At 40.5% G+C, this 17,341-nt stretch overlaps 1 protein-coding gene across 5 annotated transcripts in view; it reads left to right on the top strand.

Annotated features, from left to right (window-relative positions):
* The window catches only part of evla (Enah/Vasp-like a), a 28,387-nt gene that overhangs the window by 3,581 nt on the left and 7,465 nt on the right, over positions 1-17,341 (top strand). The window contains exons 1-3 of one of the 5 annotated variants that reach the window (XM_076977914.1): positions 4,767-5,051; positions 11,784-11,952; positions 12,345-12,522. In XM_076977914.1, the coding sequence (XP_076834029.1) occupies positions 4,966-5,051; positions 11,784-11,952; positions 12,345-12,522 (433 nt within the window). In that variant the 5' untranslated portion in view covers positions 4,767-4,965. Of the gene's footprint in view, positions 1-4,766; positions 5,052-11,783; positions 11,953-12,344; positions 12,523-12,608; positions 13,431-17,341 lie in introns of those variants that run through there. The other 4 variants (XM_076977917.1, XM_076977915.1, XM_076977913.1 and 1 more) reach the window with 4 other exon arrangements.

The raw sequence follows: 17,341 nt of genomic DNA, 5'->3' as shown, positions 1-17,341 counted from the left end.
AAGCCACTATTAACCATAATCTGCTCTCATGGAGAAACATTTGTCCTGTGAAATCATGTTGTCAAAACAATGAAGGTGCGATTTTTCCTGACCCTGGCAAGCTTTGTTGAGCCTGCAGTTTAAACAGTCTCTAATATCTCCTCGTTCTTGTCAGCCTGTCTCCAAAGGATATTTGGATTACACATGCTTTAACTCATGGAAGCCATTGCTTTTAAGGATAAGGATTTGAGACCAAGCAACTAGCACCTGCTATTCTCACAGTCAGTTGGGGGAGGGGAAGGAAGGGGGGGGGGGGGGGGGGGGGGTTGCCATGTGTTCACTTTTCTGTTCACCATGGAAACCGCTTCCTAGATCATTGCCTGGGCCACATGTCCTCTTCCCTCTATCCTGAGCCTCTGAATTTGTGCTTGCTGGGCTGTTGGTTAATGTACTGTCAACCCCATCATGACTATTTTTATGAAGTTAGAACAACAAGCACCAAGAGAATAATGCTTTGGGATTATATCAGTGCTTGTGGCGTGTGCCTGATGTGTCTTGCTTCTGTGTGGTATTTTGCTCATTTATAACAATATTTAAACCCATAGCAAACATTCATACCAACTTCAATGAGACTGTGTCTCTGGATAGGGTTACACATCTTTTCAATGTGCTGTCTGTCAAGTTGACAGATCTGATCTTACACAAAGCCACATTGATGTCCACGTAGGTTTGTGAAACATCTCTAGTAAGATATGATTAGATTTAGTCTTCATTTACATTGAAATAATGAATGGGCTCTAGGTGCAAAATGAGCTTTTCTTTTGCTCTTGTATTGTAATAAGCACACAGCCCATGTCATTATATAGCAGACATAATATTACCATTGTCACAGGTAGCATCCTTAGTATTTTTACATGCTTATATTTTTTATATTTATTTTGGCACTGTGTTAAGGGCTGGGCAATATGGCAAAATATTTTCCATATGTCACGTAGGGCAACGCCCCCTCTCGTAGCTGTCACTCTGGGTTCCCTCATGTCTGTGTTCCCTGCCTGTTTGTCCCGCCCTGCTCGTTTATTTTGATATTCCTCGTTTGTTACCACGCCCCTGTGTCATTGTCATCACCTGTCCCTAGTTTGGTTCTATGTATATAAGTCCCGTCATTCCCCAGTCGTGTCATCCGTGATTTTGTCTATCCATTTGTTCATGCTGTCGCTTTGTGCTTTCTGTTCACTGTATGCATCTTGCTCGTGAGTTTGTCTTTGTTCCCCCGTCGTGTTCAGTATGCCTGTGTTCCTCTGTTATTCGGACTGCCCTCCTGTGATCGACCCTGCCTGGCTTTCTGACGATGAGTATGGTATTCCCTTTAATAAATCTCGCTCCTCTCAGCGATTGTGTCCGTCTCCTCGCTCCGTAGCGCGAGCTACGTTACACCATATTGATCCACATGGGGAAGCATGGCAAAGGTAACACTCGTGCCGCATAGAGATACAATGTTGCAAATAAAATGTTATTTATTTTTACGGCGGTTTATCAAATATTTATTATTATTTATGGGGAGATGGGCTGTGGGCCGGTACAAATTCATTAAAGGGCCGGTTCTGGCCTGCGGGCCGCCAGTTGAATAGCCCTGCTTTAGAAGATAGTTTATTTGCAAAAGTAGAAATATGCAGCATAAACATTTAACTGTACAAACATGCATTATCTGCTCTAACAAAACAGCAGATAACTGTTAAAATAATATAAATAAAACTAAAAGCTGTGACTACTTTCACAAAATTCTTTTGGCAGGGCAGCACAGATCTAAAATATTTGTAGATCTATAAACAAGACAAAACATTAAACAAAAGGCCCTTGTACATTGTAGTAGAGCTGTAATGTAATGTTAATTATGTTCTGGTTTTACATTTCTCAAATATTTTAAAGATAAAGGTGCAAAAAATGAAAAATGTAAATACAGTAAATAAACCATTATGCTACATCTGCGTGTATCTTTGAAACTGACCAACATGGACCTGTATTTTTATATGCAGGTACCACCACATGGTCACAGGAGTGGTTCCTTTACAAATGATGGAAGTGATTTGTTGGTCTCAAGAGTTTTAAGTACTGGTAGCTCAAACAATGCTTTCCAGTAGGAAGTGGATATGCACTTGTACAAGCCAAAAACTGTACACTGATTGGTTGTTGTCGCATTTCTGCTGCATAATAGGCTATTAGATCTGTCCATATAGAGTACAAATGTCAAAAACGTATCATCATTACCATAAATCTTCTCATAATCCTACACTGTGGAGATTGTTTCAAGGTCAGCAGTACACTGTTGACCCATCCTGAGAATACACCCGACTGTTAATGTGTCCTGCTTGGAATGGTCCTGGTCTCACTGAAAACATGCATGTCCCCCGTGTGTGTGTGTGTTTGTTTAACTGATCTTTTGACTAGATACTACTACAGTAGCATGAATGACATAATGGCCGCGCTGTGCTAGCTGCTGATGACAGTTTCGTATGTCACTCTCATCACCACTCTACACGCTCACAGAGCTGGAGAGCTCTAATTACATGAATGACTCTTCAGCGTGCTCTCTCCCACAGTGACTCACACGTGAGGCACTCACGTCAGACCAAACGCAGAACAAGCATGAATCACACTAAACTGTGTTGTGATGTGAAGGAGAGTGTTAGGTCTCCTCTCTTGGTTTCTCCTTGCGTGCTGGTCAGACTAATGTTTCCAGTCAAAACATCAGCACTGTCTCAGGCCAAGCGTACATGTTTACTTTGTGATCTCATCCTTGATTGTCATTTGCTAAACACAGTAAAGACAATGTCCTATAACAGTAGCAACTCCTAATAATATTGAATGCAGTCATTGCATTGGCTCTAAATGTGAGAGAGGACCTGGAAGAAACCACATCACAGATGTCTTACCAGCAGTGTTGTTTGATTCAAGTTTATTTGTCTCAAAGCAGCTTTACATCAGACATCATTTCCTCTCTGAACATATTCTATATATTAACAGCAGTGTTGCTAATAATGCTGTTAAAAATAACAGCATCATTTTGTCAGTAACAGGATAAAATAATTAATTACTTTTCCTGTTGTTACAATGCCGTTGACGTTACTGGTCATTAAAAGCGGTGCGTTACTATGCCCAGGCTAGTGAGGAGTAACAGATCTCGATAGGTCACAGTTCTCGGTGTAACGCCTGTTTAACTTAACAAGTCAGTAAGCGATTGGCTAAGGCAGAGTTATGGTAGCCAATCAGAGCCAGTGTTGTTACACGCGTGCCGAAGCACATCAGTGACACGACACAAACGGAGAAGAGGCAGAAATGGCGAGTCAGGAGCAAGCCGAAGAAAAATTTGCATTTTCAAGGTGGCGATATAAACATTATTTAAGAAAATACTTGAAGTTCCTGAATGTCTACCAGACTGGGTATTTGATTTATTTAATTAAGAATAGAGGTTTTATTGTTAAGTTTTTAAGTTTACTTCTGTTGTGAATAAACCAGTTGTCTCAGGTTGAGAGAATTTAATTTGATAGATGTAAATGCACTTTATATAGTGTAACTTTACTTTTGCTTTTTCTTTTCTTTTTTTTTTTTTTTTTTACAAAGATTTGGGATTTTAAAGGATTTTATCCTGCATTGGTCTGTGGATGTGCAATAAATATCAAAAGTTAAACACCTTTCTGATCTACTCATTTCAACTGACTATGAAAACTGCTTTTTCAAAAAATCCTTATGCATTGGCATATAACCATTTTTAACTGTAATGCAAATAGTTACTTTCCCTGGTAACGAGTTACTTTTATTATAGAGGAATTCAGTTACTAACTCAGTTACTTTTTTGAACAAGTAGTGAGTAACTATAACTAATTACTTTTTTAAAGTTACGTTCCCAACACAACAGTATGCATTTGTGCAGTGTGCACAAGTGAACAATAAAGATATTTTCAAAATGCTAATTTGCCAAATGAACCATCCACATTTGTTTCAATAACATTTACATATTAATATAATTTCTTCAAATCGAAAGAAATAGAAGGAAGCCTAGTCCTGGATTTTATGGAAAGGGACTTTGGGAAGATCCGTTTGTGGTTTGATTTGCTATTCTGAACATGAAGAAGTGTGGTCATTTGGTTTAAGTCAGGAAGTTTCTGGGCTTTGATCCATCTCAGCAGTGAAGCTTGATGTGTGAAACTAGTGGAGCTCTGACAGTCGACTACCCTCAGTACTCTTGGCTGAAGAGCTTGAATATGTAGCTGGAGTATTTTAACGCTACGGGCTTTAGTGTAACCATCTTCCACTGGAAGGATGGAATTTTTGAAGGACACACTTATAGTTACACTAACATCGATTTACAGAGTTTGAAGCCAGTAACATTGTAACCAGAGACATTTTCTATAGATTTGGAACTGTGTGTGTGTGTGTGTGTGTGTGTGGGGGGGGGGGGGGGGGGGGGGGGGGGGGGGGGGGGGGGGGGGTGCTAGAGGGACTGCGCTAGAGGGACTTACACTGTATGGATGTGCAATCAGACAGCTAGACAGTGCTCATTTCATACCTGTCTATATGTGATGCCTGCATTCATAGGGCTGTGACTGTCTGTGTATGGATAAGTGGATTTTCTCTTTCTCTCATTCTCTTTGTCTCTTTCCCCTTCATGATGAGGTAATCTCCCTCAGGGTCGCACTCAGGGCAAATCCACTAAAAGCCATGCCCCTCCCAGGAGCAACACGATCCTGTGACACCTCTGTGTTACTCAGTACTACTCTAGACCACTTTCTCATCTCTCATTCCCTGCAGGTCTCTTCCCCGATTTCTTAGTGTATCACGGAGCTGAAATTCCTGTGATTAAGCCTTTCATGTTTAATCACATCTGCATTAGAGTGAATGGATTGTAATGATGAAATATATATGTTGAACCCGGCATGAATCCTGACCACAAACCAGTTTGTAAAAAGATGCTACAAATGCAAAAGTGAAATGGACGGCCACTCCTGTTCCACACGGTTCTGTCTACCACAGAGTTACAGCGACTCTGGACTCCACTTATGTGTCTGCAAAGTCAGGTCAGTGTGCTTCCTTGTCATCTTTACTCGATTTGCAGATCAGTTCATGTGTCCTGTATTTCAGTAGATTGTTCTTTATTAAGTATAAATTTTCAGTGTGTCTTTATGTAGCAAGTTAGAAGGTCAGCTTGAGGCTCATAGAGGTCAGAACCTTCATGCCAACTCATATTACTTTGGATTGCCGTTTGACCTACTGACCTAACATTACTCATGATGGTTTTTAAACCTGCAGTGTACTGTAGTTCAAGATATAGAAGTAATAAAAAAATATAAGGTAGTATAAAAGGTTTGCATCCAGAGAAACAGGTTCTCTTTTTTGGAAAAAGGTTATTAATCAGCTGTCCAAGTGATCCATGAATTTCTGGGTGTTCATTCATTCAGTTTATTTTATTTTTTTGAAGCACCATGTTTAATTTAGGCTGTTACTGACGAATGAGCTGCTCAAGGCAAATGTTCTTGGATCAGTCTGAAGGATGAAGAACGTGTTCTCAGTTCCTCTAGCCACAGCATAACAGACGCATGTTTGATCCATTTACTGTTCGACCTCTCACTCTGAGCTAATTGTCACTTACTGTTGTTATATGGGAAGGTGACTTGGACGAAGATTGTTTTCACAATAATCAGACTACTATAACCTGTGCTGCTCAGCTGACACTCATGCTCACCTTCGACTTCTCAACAAGCACATAAAGATTTGCGTTTTCTGTATTGCGATGCTGAGGTAGTGGACAGCACAACTGTCCTGCAGCAAAACTGATATTTTGTTAAATAATTTGTAATCAGTATAACTAGAAATCTGTTGCACTACAAGTATATTTTAAACCATCACTTCTTGTATGGTTAAATGCTAACAGACTTTAGCTTTCCCACTGCTTATCAGTGATTTTAGTTTCAGTGAACACATGTACCCAGTGACTTAATTTCTTAAAGGGAATGTGAGGAGCAGCTAAAATGAAATCAGTCTCCTAGTCCTTAGCAGTTCTCGATGCAAAGTTATGACCATGGTTGCTAATGTTACACAATCTTAGTCCCAATCATCAACTATTTTGTAAAGATGAACATCAAATAAACACCATAGCAGGAACTTAGCTAAGATAATAATGCTAACTCTATATTAGCAGCTTATGAGGATGACTTTTATCGTGACATGCTTTCTTTAACATGATAAAACAAAATCATATGACATTTTCTGTCAGAATTATTGCAGCCATCATTCAGCAGCTTACATATCGGACAAACTGCTTTTAAGAATATTTGCTCTAAATTCCTTCGTCAACATCCCCATGTTGTATAAAATGTCATGTCAATATTTTATCAAGTTACATGATGATTTTATGAATCATCGTGTAAGCTGGGAGACTAACATTCTCTAACATTATCTAGTAACCTGCAGATGTACCGTACACAGTCAACAGACAACACAATACAAATAAACGTACTGGTCAACAAACGAGCTGGCTTGTACTCACTTTGGCCACAGGATAACTAGATGGGGCTGTTAGGCTTCTATAGGAGTGTTGAGATCTCTATCTTTTTTATCTCTCAGTTTTCGCTAGTGGTTTGGCTGAGACACATTTTCACCCATTTCTCTCAGATTTTCATATCCTTTGGACATGCATGAAGAGTCAGATTTTTTCATTTTACAACTCTTCAACCATAAACAGGACATTGCAAAATATGTGCCATTGTTTTAAAAACGTACACTAGTACACGTGCGTTCTCCACGTACCCCCATTTCCCCATTGTGCTATGCTGACATCGATAGCTCCACCCCTCGATTTGACCGGATCGGTTCCTTAGGTTTGTGATGTATGAAACCATACATCATAGATACACAGCTATTGAAGCCCAAACTGCAGAGTACTGAAATGCTCTTAATTTCGTATGAACCCTTTGAATTAATCAATCTATTACACAGCAGACCTTTCTATTTTGAAACGTTTAGCTGTTCACATTATCACATTTGCCAGGAAAAGGCAACAGTGATCCCTTTTTAAGTTTGGCCTTAGTATTCTGCTAGCTTTTGTATATTTAAATGTAAAGATGAGATCTTATTCAAATAGTATTTAATCAGTCAGAGAAAAGGTATCTGAATGTTAATAATAACCTCTTTTTTGATAAGTTGATGTTTCTGATAAGATGATACTGGCTATTTTTTTCAAATAGTAAGTATTTGAATATGTAATTTATACCTTTTATGTGGTATTGTTGCTTCTATTATTCTCAAATAGCCCTCTGAGTTGGTTAAAACCTGTGGTATTTTTAGTGACTCAATAAATCAATGGACCTGTAGCTAACCACATTGTAGCCATATAATTGCTACAGCAATAGTATGAACACCCAATTGGCTAAATGAGAGCTTCTTAGGACCATAGCACCCTAGCTTAGAGCTAGAGCTTATTTTCCTCTCTGCCTTTATTTGCATGGGTTTTCAGTTATTTAGCATTGTGCATACCTACCAGTAGCTGTGGTAAAGATATGACTAGATCTTGGTTCATTTTGAGTGAATGGAAGGAGTTAATCATCTTTCAGGAACTCCATGCCCACCTCTGTGTTCCTCTCTTAGCCTCTCCCAAAATGATTACTGACTGGTTTTTCAAGTAGGCTTTAACTCTCCTTCTCTGCTGTTGTCTAATAACAGGGAACTTCCATATTTTATCTAGTACTGAAAGTCTCAGGATTCTGTTTGCCTTGCTTTTGCCAAGAGACTAAAATAGCACCGACCATAATTTCAGGTCTGCCTGTGTTTACCCTCTGAACAGCATATGTCTGAGGGATTCTTTTCCTTAGAGATTCCACTGTATGGGTGTTTTTAACTGAAGTAGATTGAGCGGCGCAAGCTCGCATTGCATCGTCCTTGATGAGATTTGTTCACAGGAAGTGATGCTCTGGGCAGAAGTATCTGAAGTCTTTCTTTCTGTAACTTGACTCTTTAATGGAACTTCCCAGCGCAATACAGTAGAGTTTAGTATAGCTTTATTAGTATTAGCACAATGTAGTGGATATAGATATAAGATTGTGTTTCTCCACCATTGATCTTTCATGTTTATGGGACTGTTTGTTCATATCCTACTGACTGAGGACTTTTTTTTTGTCTCTTGGCAAATGCAAAGCAAACTCTGAAATTTTCAGTACAAGAAAAATGTGGAAACTCCCTGTTATTAGATAAACAAAGAAGTAGTGTTAAAGCGCACGTGTGTGTGTGCGTGTGTGTGTGTGTGTGTGTGTGTGTGTGTGTGTGTGTGTGTGTGTGTTCGTGTGTCCGCGCGTGAGTGTGTGTGTGTGTGTGTATAACACACTGTGAGCAAGCACGTGTGCATGTGGACATATGAAGAACTAAGTGGATATATGAAGACTATATGAATAGTCTCAGTGTGTTTGTGTCTATAATGCTATGCTATATGGCCAGAAATATATGGACATCTCAACTAATAGCTTTGTAATCTTCAAAATCATGTTTGTTTTTATTTCTGCCCTGCTACATCTGCCCAGGTCTGCTGCCTGTTATTATTTAAAATACAAATGTGTAAGAGCACAGTGCAGTCTAGAGGTGATAGACAAGCACACAGAGATCTGAAGCAGGTAGCACTCTGGTGTCTGGGTGGGGGTGTCCAGCTTGGTCGTAGAGGTATGAGATATCGGGTTTCCATACATATTTGGCCATACTGTGTATCCAGTAACAAATATTATGCAATGTGCAGTTGTCACAGAGCTTAATAAGCCTGGGCTGACCACTTCATAAAATCAGCCTGGCGAAAATCCCCTTAACTGCCACATTACCTAGCAGCCAACATCACCTGGCCCCTCCTCTCCAGCTGTTTCTATGGCAACAGTGACACATTCCTGTGCATCTATCGTTAGCACTAAAGTCACTTGCTCCGACTAGTTCTAATGCAGTAAGACAGGACGAGGTCAGACGTGTCACTACTATCCTTCCCTAAACACACATGCACATCCACGCACACACCAGTGAGCTCTCAGCTAGGCTGCTATATCTTCTGCTGTTTTGACCATTCTTATTACTGCAATTAACAGAGATAATTCACTAGTGTATGTGCACAAGTCTTAAATGCAATGTGTAGTTTGAAGAATTTCAGCACTCAAATGATTGCTCAAATGATCCATTGTTCCTGAGTCTAAAAGAAGTGCACTAAGAAGTGCATTCAAGAGAAATTATAATTTTATAATTGGTTCTGCTTAGTTTCATCCCCTTTTCAAGTAGAAGGGGTGTGTAAAACACTGGTTCTGTAGCTCATGGCCAGACATTAAACTTGTAACATGACTTACTGTGTCTCAAGGCTTCTTATCAACACATGACACATGCCAGTCTAATAATGGCATTTAGGACATGAAATGTCAGTAATGATCAATGTTGGATTTGCTGATAATACATTTTGTTGCTGTCTGACTGAGGTAAACCATATTCTGGAGCATAAAACTATATGAAATGTTGCTGCTCTAAATAATTTTATACTCTGATGAATTGCTTCCAGTTTTAGAACTGAGCATTCGCTGCTGACTGCAAAGCAACCCAAGGCCATGTCTTCACTCGAGCTTTTCTTATACTAACGGTATTTATAGCCAGGTCTCACCGAACAGCTCTCAGCTGAGTAGAGCGATTTGGAAGCAGCCATTATTCCTTAAAACCAACAACACAGGCAGTGCAGCTGTGTTTCACGTAGAACGAAAAAACGAAGGAGCAGGAACAAGTTAAGGAAGCATTGCTTGGCGTCTAGAAAAGTCCAAAGCTGCTGGAAGACTGCCAGCATCATGCTGGATCATGGGATGAGAGTGTGTTGTTGGAGGATGGAAGACGATGGATATAAACTTCATTTCAGAGCTTCTTGGGGGACCTGAAACCTGAAGGGCCTGCAGGAAGCTGACCACAGTGCCTAAATGTAGAGTGCCTCTCGAAATAGGTTCCATCGTAAGGCGAGCAGACTGAAGATCTGAGTTCTTATAGCTACTGCCAAATCGGGACGCGTGTTTTAGTCACATGAATGATGCAGAAAAGGCCTCCGACCTCGGATCTGCTCTTAGTGTTTTAGACATGCGTGTTATGCCCGTGTGCCCAACTCACTTGTATGTCTTTTCATACTGGAGGATTCTGGGTCATTGGGCATGCCAGTGTGTCCTACCAATCTAGAAAATATGTCTGTGTCAATCTACTTGGGTGCACATATTTACCTTGAAAAGAATTGTCACACCTCACCTTATTTCTTAGATGGAAAAATGTAATTTGATCACCATGCTTCATCACACACATATACCGGTATATTCATGTGGTGATGCAATTGCATTCATGTTTGAAACCGACAAGCTATCACTTTCACATACTTAACATATTTCTAGTACACGTCTGTAGAGTTCCTGTTTCTATACTAGTGGGTTTTCTTTATTCTAGACCAGCTTGTACTCTACCAGTAGGGTCTCAGAGATTTTTGTAGGTTCAACAGCACTGACATTTAGAAGTTTGCTGGTCCAGTTTGTATACTATGTCACTTAAAGGATAAGTTATGCTTTTTTTAACTTTAGCCCAGGCATCTACCTTTTTTGAATATTCTTTATCAATTTCTGACAATGGGTTTCATATAGAGGTTGCATGTCCAAGATTAGTAACTATTTTGCATGTGTTTCTGGGTGTAAGACATTTGTGTTAAGGGAACATGGTTGACGCTGGGTGGCTCTGTTGGAGATGGGTGTGGTGGTGGGTTTGTGGAGTGCAGGGTGGAAATACTCATGTTTACTTACCACAGGGACCTTCTTTTCAGTTTTTCTTTTTAGTCTGTTTCTACGCTACTTCTAATATAATTATTGTTGATGTTAATGTCTATGTCTGAAGAACAGACCCCTTTGAGAACCATTTAGGGATATTCATTATGGATTGTTATTTATATTTCATAAGTGTTATTAATTATCATCTTCGTAATAACTTTTCAGTGTTTCACTAGATTAGCCTGTGGCACCACATCTGCTCATCTCAAAGAGCGAACATGACAGCCTTAATCTCAGAGTCCATGTGAAAGTAGAATGAAAGATTCTGAATTTTTAAAGCCTCTAGCTGACAACTGAATCTCACACTAAGGTGCTCCTTGGTACACCAGGATTAGCCCCTGTTCTGAACGCTGTCCTGCTCTTTTTTTGCTAATTGTGTGCTCTGTCAGCACGGACAAACGATGACTATTTAAAGAAGCCGAGAGCCTCAAGGCTTTAATTAAAGCATGGCATCTCATCAGCCTATCAACACAGCTGCAGTCCTGCTTTGCTCACTGGTTGCTTGTTTTGTGTCATACTGTGTAATTAGCATAGATGCCTGGCACGCCCCTTGCTCAGTGTCTTTCAGTGGTGTAATTACATTACTGTTACATTGCTACAGCAGAGGCGGAGTCTCTTCTGGGGGGCCTTTCATGCAGTCACGTCTCGGGTGCTTGTTTATTTTGACCTGTATTGCTACTCCTCCCTCTGGTTAGCTGTAGTAGCTGAAGCAGGATTGAAACAAGTGTTTTTCTGGTGTTTTCTGTGAATCACTGACTATTGTGTTTGCAGTACGAGACATAAAATGACAAATGTTTTAAAGAGACGAATAGTAAAAACACCCAGTGCACTACTATTTCAAGTCCATTTTAACAGAAGGCTATTTTTCAAGGCTTTTTTTTCAGTATTTTACCTTTTTGCCACAGCCAACCCCGACTTGACTGAATAATTAACCTTTGACTTTTCACCCCCCTCCAGTGAACAGAGCGTTTGCCAGGCCAGGGCCTCGGTGATGATCTACGATGACACCAGCAAGAAGTGGGTGCCCATCAAACCAGGCCAGCAGGGCTTCAGCCGTATCAACATCTACCACAACACCGCCAACAACACCTTCCGCGTGGTGGGGGTCAAACTACAGGACCAGCAGGTTAGAGGCAGGACATTATCCAACAGAAGGAAAAACACAAAGCCCCCTGCATCACCACTGAAGATCTTACTAACTTACTGCAGGGAAACTGAGTCTAAATCAATATTTGGTGGTGTAGGTTTATAGACGTATGGCTGCTATGGGCATTGAAGCAGAGCAGGTGTGCAAAGGTCAGACTTCCTGGACGTTTGAATTGTTTGATTTTCCATTAAATTGGGTGAAGCCAAGGCGACTGGATGTGAGAGTAGGAATGTGTTGGCACATCTTCACTGTCTGTTATTATAGTGTTTAATCACTGACGTGACTTGGCTTTGTTGATTATGGACACAGAAACTCAGTACATTTCTTGGCTATACTTTGATTCTGAAACCTATATCATCTCTGTTTATCAGGTTGTGATAAATTACTCCATAGTGAAGGGGCTGAAATATAACCAGGCCACGCCGACCTTCCACCAATGGCGAGATGCCAGGCAGGTCTATGGGCTCAACTTTGCCAGCAAAGAGGAGGCCACCACCTTCTCTACTGCCATGCTCTTCGCCCTCAATGTGCTAAGCTCCCAAGATGCAGGTGAGTGCTGTGTTAACACTGCTGCCGATAATCCTCACTTCAACCTCTACTAAAGCCAAACTTGCAGGAAATTGGTTTTCTGAGAACCAATTATTTTTGACCTGTGATATTTTGATGATGTGTGGTTCTCCTCCATTGGTTAATAGTAAATTCTGATTGGATAATATAGAGGGTGTGTCACTCTGTTGTAATTTGATAGGATGCTGCTTGACTTAGATTTTACGTATGCACCGCAGAGTTTGTTTTGGTATTTTATCTTGTACTGTTTCTGCGATGTCCTGGATACCTACTCTCCTGTACGCAAGCCCAGTATGTGTTAATGTGTTTATTAAACTGTATCCGTGAAAGAGAGTGAAGAAGAGCTAGAGTTGACATTTCAGAAGCAGTTATGATGTAGCAGGCTAACATGCTACTTTGAGCATGCAGGTGGAGTCAGTGCATGCTGCCCCAGTCTTTCTTAAGAATGACACATGGGCTTCTCTGGTTTCAGGCTGATGCTACTTATAAGCTTATAGGAAGGGGTCTGGTAGCAACACAGGCCACTCTGGTGTCCCCTCATTGGTGCGTAGCTTGGCTAAAATATCCACAGAGCCGTCCAGTCTCAGGGCGCCAACCTTGCGTGCTCCCTCTGCTTTTTTGGGGGGAAGGAACTGGAGATGAGGGTGTTAGAAGTTCAGATCTCATCTCAGCATGCAAAGAAGAGAAGGGTTGGGGTTTGTCTGTCTGCACCTACCTGGGTCCAGACTGTTATCGCCCAGGTAGACCTAGTAGATCTAACCCTGCCCGATCATATAAAACTCTTCATCCTGAGCTCCCAAGAAGCAGCATTAGTCAAGGTACAATGATAGGACCTTCGTTCTCCCCGGGGACAGTCCGACGGGTGAGCTCTACAGTTATCAGACTGACGAGTAAGTATTACTAAGTAGATTGTTAGCTGGGAGTTTTGCTTTGGAAACAGGACTGAATGGAAGTCGTTCAGGTGCATGGTGTTAACAGTGGGATGCATTGGGTGGTGGGTGAAGTTCTGGAAACTGCTGGATGGATTCTGGCATGGCACATGATGAGGTCATGTTTATGGGGACTATTTATGACCAGAGAGTATCACCTCAGGGTCTTCATCGAGCACTATTTGAGACATCACATTGTGTCAACACAAGAGATAGACGTCATGGATATGCCTGGTTTATTTATTCTTTCTAGTGTTCTGTGTCTGTTAAAGAATGTTGTTCAATTTATAAACAAACAATAATGAAAAAGCTTAAAACAGTTATTGCATGACCTGAATGAAATAGCTCATTTACATTTGAAAACATTCTTCCATTGTTTCTGTTACATTATTCTATTATATTGTTTTTTTGTGCACTTAAACCTGAAATGTGAGGTAAATGAAACATGGGAATATAATACCTCTTCACCGTACAGCATACTGCAGGCAGATGTTTGAAATGGTTCTGCTGTTTAACAGAACAGCTACTAATCTAATGCTGTAAGTTCTTTTGATATTATGGACTATACATTATTACATAGGTAGTGTTCAGTATAGACAAATAGGACTCTAAAGCATTCTGTAGAGATTTCTGAGCACAGAAGAGATCTCGTGCACCACTGTAGTGTACATGGACTCTTCGCCCATACCCATTACGTAGCCTGATCCATCATTTACCTTCAACGTGTGAGGCTTCAACCTGTGATTAAAGTTGCCGGGCCTGTCCCAGAACATCCCTTGCATTCCACCTTGACCTGGCACCTGCAGTTCACTCCAAGACATGCATCTGCCTGTGTAAGACATTCTTGTTCTATGTCTTCATGATCTGTTTGCCACACTAATGTGTATTCATATGCTTAGCAGAATTAGGTTAGTCTTTTAATTTGACATTTAAGCAATGAAACTCTCAGCATTACTCAATTAGGATTTATTTATTATATTTATTATTATAGCTGTCATCTGAGAATATTGCTATGGTAATTTACTAGCAGAAATAAGGGTCATGTGAAAAACATTACTGTATTACTGTATTTGCTGTTACTGTCCATGTTATTCCTGTCCTAATACCAAACATTTATGCTGTAAAACCCATTTTGAAATCACTGTTTCTCTGATGTCACAAAAACAACCTACTTTGCATATCCCTGCATATTTTGGCTGTGGAAGTTTAGCTCCACCCACTTATACTGCAACTCTTAAGGTGCTCTTTGAATATGGCACAATACACGGCAGCCAATTAGAACAGAGCTTATATCCATTTTAAAGTCATAATAACAGAAACAAAAAATGTTTTATTCAAAGGCATGAAGTGAGTTTGGAAAATGAAAAAAAATTATTATGTTTTTGCAACATTAAGCCTCACGAACCTTATAAGTGGACATCAAGGAAATGAAAATGTAGGAAATAGTCCCTTTAAAATCTTGCCCCAGGGTGTTCATCAAAATGAGTAAAAATCATGCATATCTCTGCCGTAGTGAGGAAGGAACCCCATCTTAGCACCTCCTTGACAAAAGCTTGGCTGTGCTTTGAAATGTGGCAGTGTGGGGTAAATGAGTAATGCTCACCATCTTCCATCACTAAAAACAGAAACCAGGACCTTTTGCACAAGGGATGCTCTCTGTTCCGTCTTTCCTTCTCGCCCTCCTTAGCTTTCTTCTGCCTTCTAAATGTTGTGCAAAAAGTACCTACAGCCATATTGTATTGCATCAGTTCGTCTCCTCAGACGTATTTCAAGTCATTGGATAAAGGATACAGGGGAAGTGAAAGTGCAGATGTGCTGCTGACTGAGATGAAAAAGTGCACATACTTTGCTTCCATACTCTGCACATACTTTGCTCTCTGTTCCTCTTTCTGTGATCAGAGCTTGCAGTACTTGACCATGTATGTGTGCCAGATCCAGATTTTCAGCCAGACTCACTCTAACGTTTGGACAAGGCAAATAAATTATTATGGAATGCAGCTTTAATCTTTAAGACACACATATACAGTAGACTAAATGTCCAGTTTATTAGAGCCCTTTCATAATTGAAGCTTGTCTGTATGAGGCTTGTCTGAAGCTTGTCTATATCCAGGTGAGCAGGGTTTTTGTTGATCAGTTGATCAGTATGAATCCACATTATAATGGGAAAATCAAGTGATTTAAGTGGCTTTGAATGAGATATGGTCATTAGTGCTAGACTAGCCTGCGCCAGTATTTCAAAAACCGCTAACCTTGAAAGTTTTTTCTAATGCAGTGGTGTTGAGAATATACTGAGAATGGTGTGAAAAGGGCATTCTGTGGATGTGAAGGAATCGACGAGAGGGGCCAGAGGAGGATGTCAAGAATCCAGCAATGTCAGGAATCTGACAAACGGGCATTGCACAGTCAGGCAAACTGTAGCCAAATACAACAGTGGTGCTCCAAGTAACGCACAACGTAGCATTCCAAAGCACGTAAGGGCTGTAGCAGCACACCGGTTTGAGAGCCAATGCTGACTAAGAGAAACAGTGACTCCAGTGGGCAAAAGAGCCCAAACATTTTCAGATATCAATGGAACAGCATCAAAGAAGAGATTAATGCGGATTTCTGTCTGTACCATTCTGATAGTGGAGTCGGAATTTGGCGCAAGTGGTGTGAATTGATAATCCTGATGTGCCAGGTGTCAACACTTCAGACGGGTGGAGGTGGAGTAATGGTGTGGGGAATGTTTCTTGGCACATCCAGGGTCCTTAGTGTCCATGTGAATGGATGTGTGGACAGTAGGCCTTACCTAAGCATTGCGGTTAACCAAGTTCCTTCCTTCATGACAGCTATGCCCTATGGCAGAGGGACACTTTCATCAGGACAATGCACAACGCCACATGGGTCATATAGGCATGGATTACTTCCAAGAACATGACCGCAAGTTTCCCTTGCTTCCCTGGCCTTTCCAGTCCCAAAATCGTAATCCTATAGAGCATTGAGGGGATGAGCTTGTTAGTACCTCCATCTAATTTGTGGCAACTGCAAGAAACTATTGTGTCTGCATGGGTCAAGATTACTGCCAAACGATTTCAACACCTAATGAAATCTATATGCCATAAAGAATTGCTGCAGTTCTTATGACCAAAGGAGGTTCAATGTGCTACTAGATGGGTAATAAAGTAAATATAAATTTCCCTCTATTGGCTCCTCTCAGAATAGCATTTCTGCATTTCTGAAGCTGCTGATCTCTGTTTGTACAAAATCCTGCACCCCAAAATAGAATCAAATCAGTGTTAAACAAAACCCTTGTATTGCTTTCTGAATTGACCTGTTTTTAACAAGCATATTGCACAAAAAACATGCTGGCATGAAAGGTATGTTTATATATGACTGTATGGCTGTTGATGTTTTCAGTAATCTCTAACAGGAACCTGTTTTTAAATCGGTCATGGTTTACACCTGCTTTGTTTTTTATTGTTTGTTATTTTCAGTCATACACTGTATGTATTTAGTGATTTATCTATTTGTTAAAAGCTATGTATTACAGACTGCTGTGTTCTCTGCTGTGCATGCACATAGCTTGTCAGCATGGTAATGTGAGAGTTTGTCATCATCCTCTCTGTTATGATTCTCACACCATAGAACAACTGCCTTAAATGCGCCACCCTTTTGTACTAGTAATAGTTCCTGCTTGTTCAAATTAAAAAGCCATCCAAAAAGCTATCTAGAATCTATACATCTTGAATATATTCACTCTATCTTAGTTTGGTTTAATATTTAGCAGTAGGAAAGGTAGCATGGCCATGACCTTAACATTTCTGTACACCGAGATGGGCATTAACTTCTATTTTTGTGGAAGTGGACTTTCTCTATCTGTTTGGAAGGGTCTT

The sequence above is a fragment of the Brachyhypopomus gauderio genome, chromosome 17 (assembly GCF_052324685.1).
Source record: "Brachyhypopomus gauderio isolate BG-103 chromosome 17, BGAUD_0.2, whole genome shotgun sequence".
NCBI classification, from domain to species: Eukaryota; Metazoa; Chordata; class Actinopteri; order Gymnotiformes; family Hypopomidae; genus Brachyhypopomus; species Brachyhypopomus gauderio.
The sequence above is the reverse complement of the archived record's forward strand: the minus strand, read 5'-3'. Positions and strand labels throughout refer to the sequence as shown.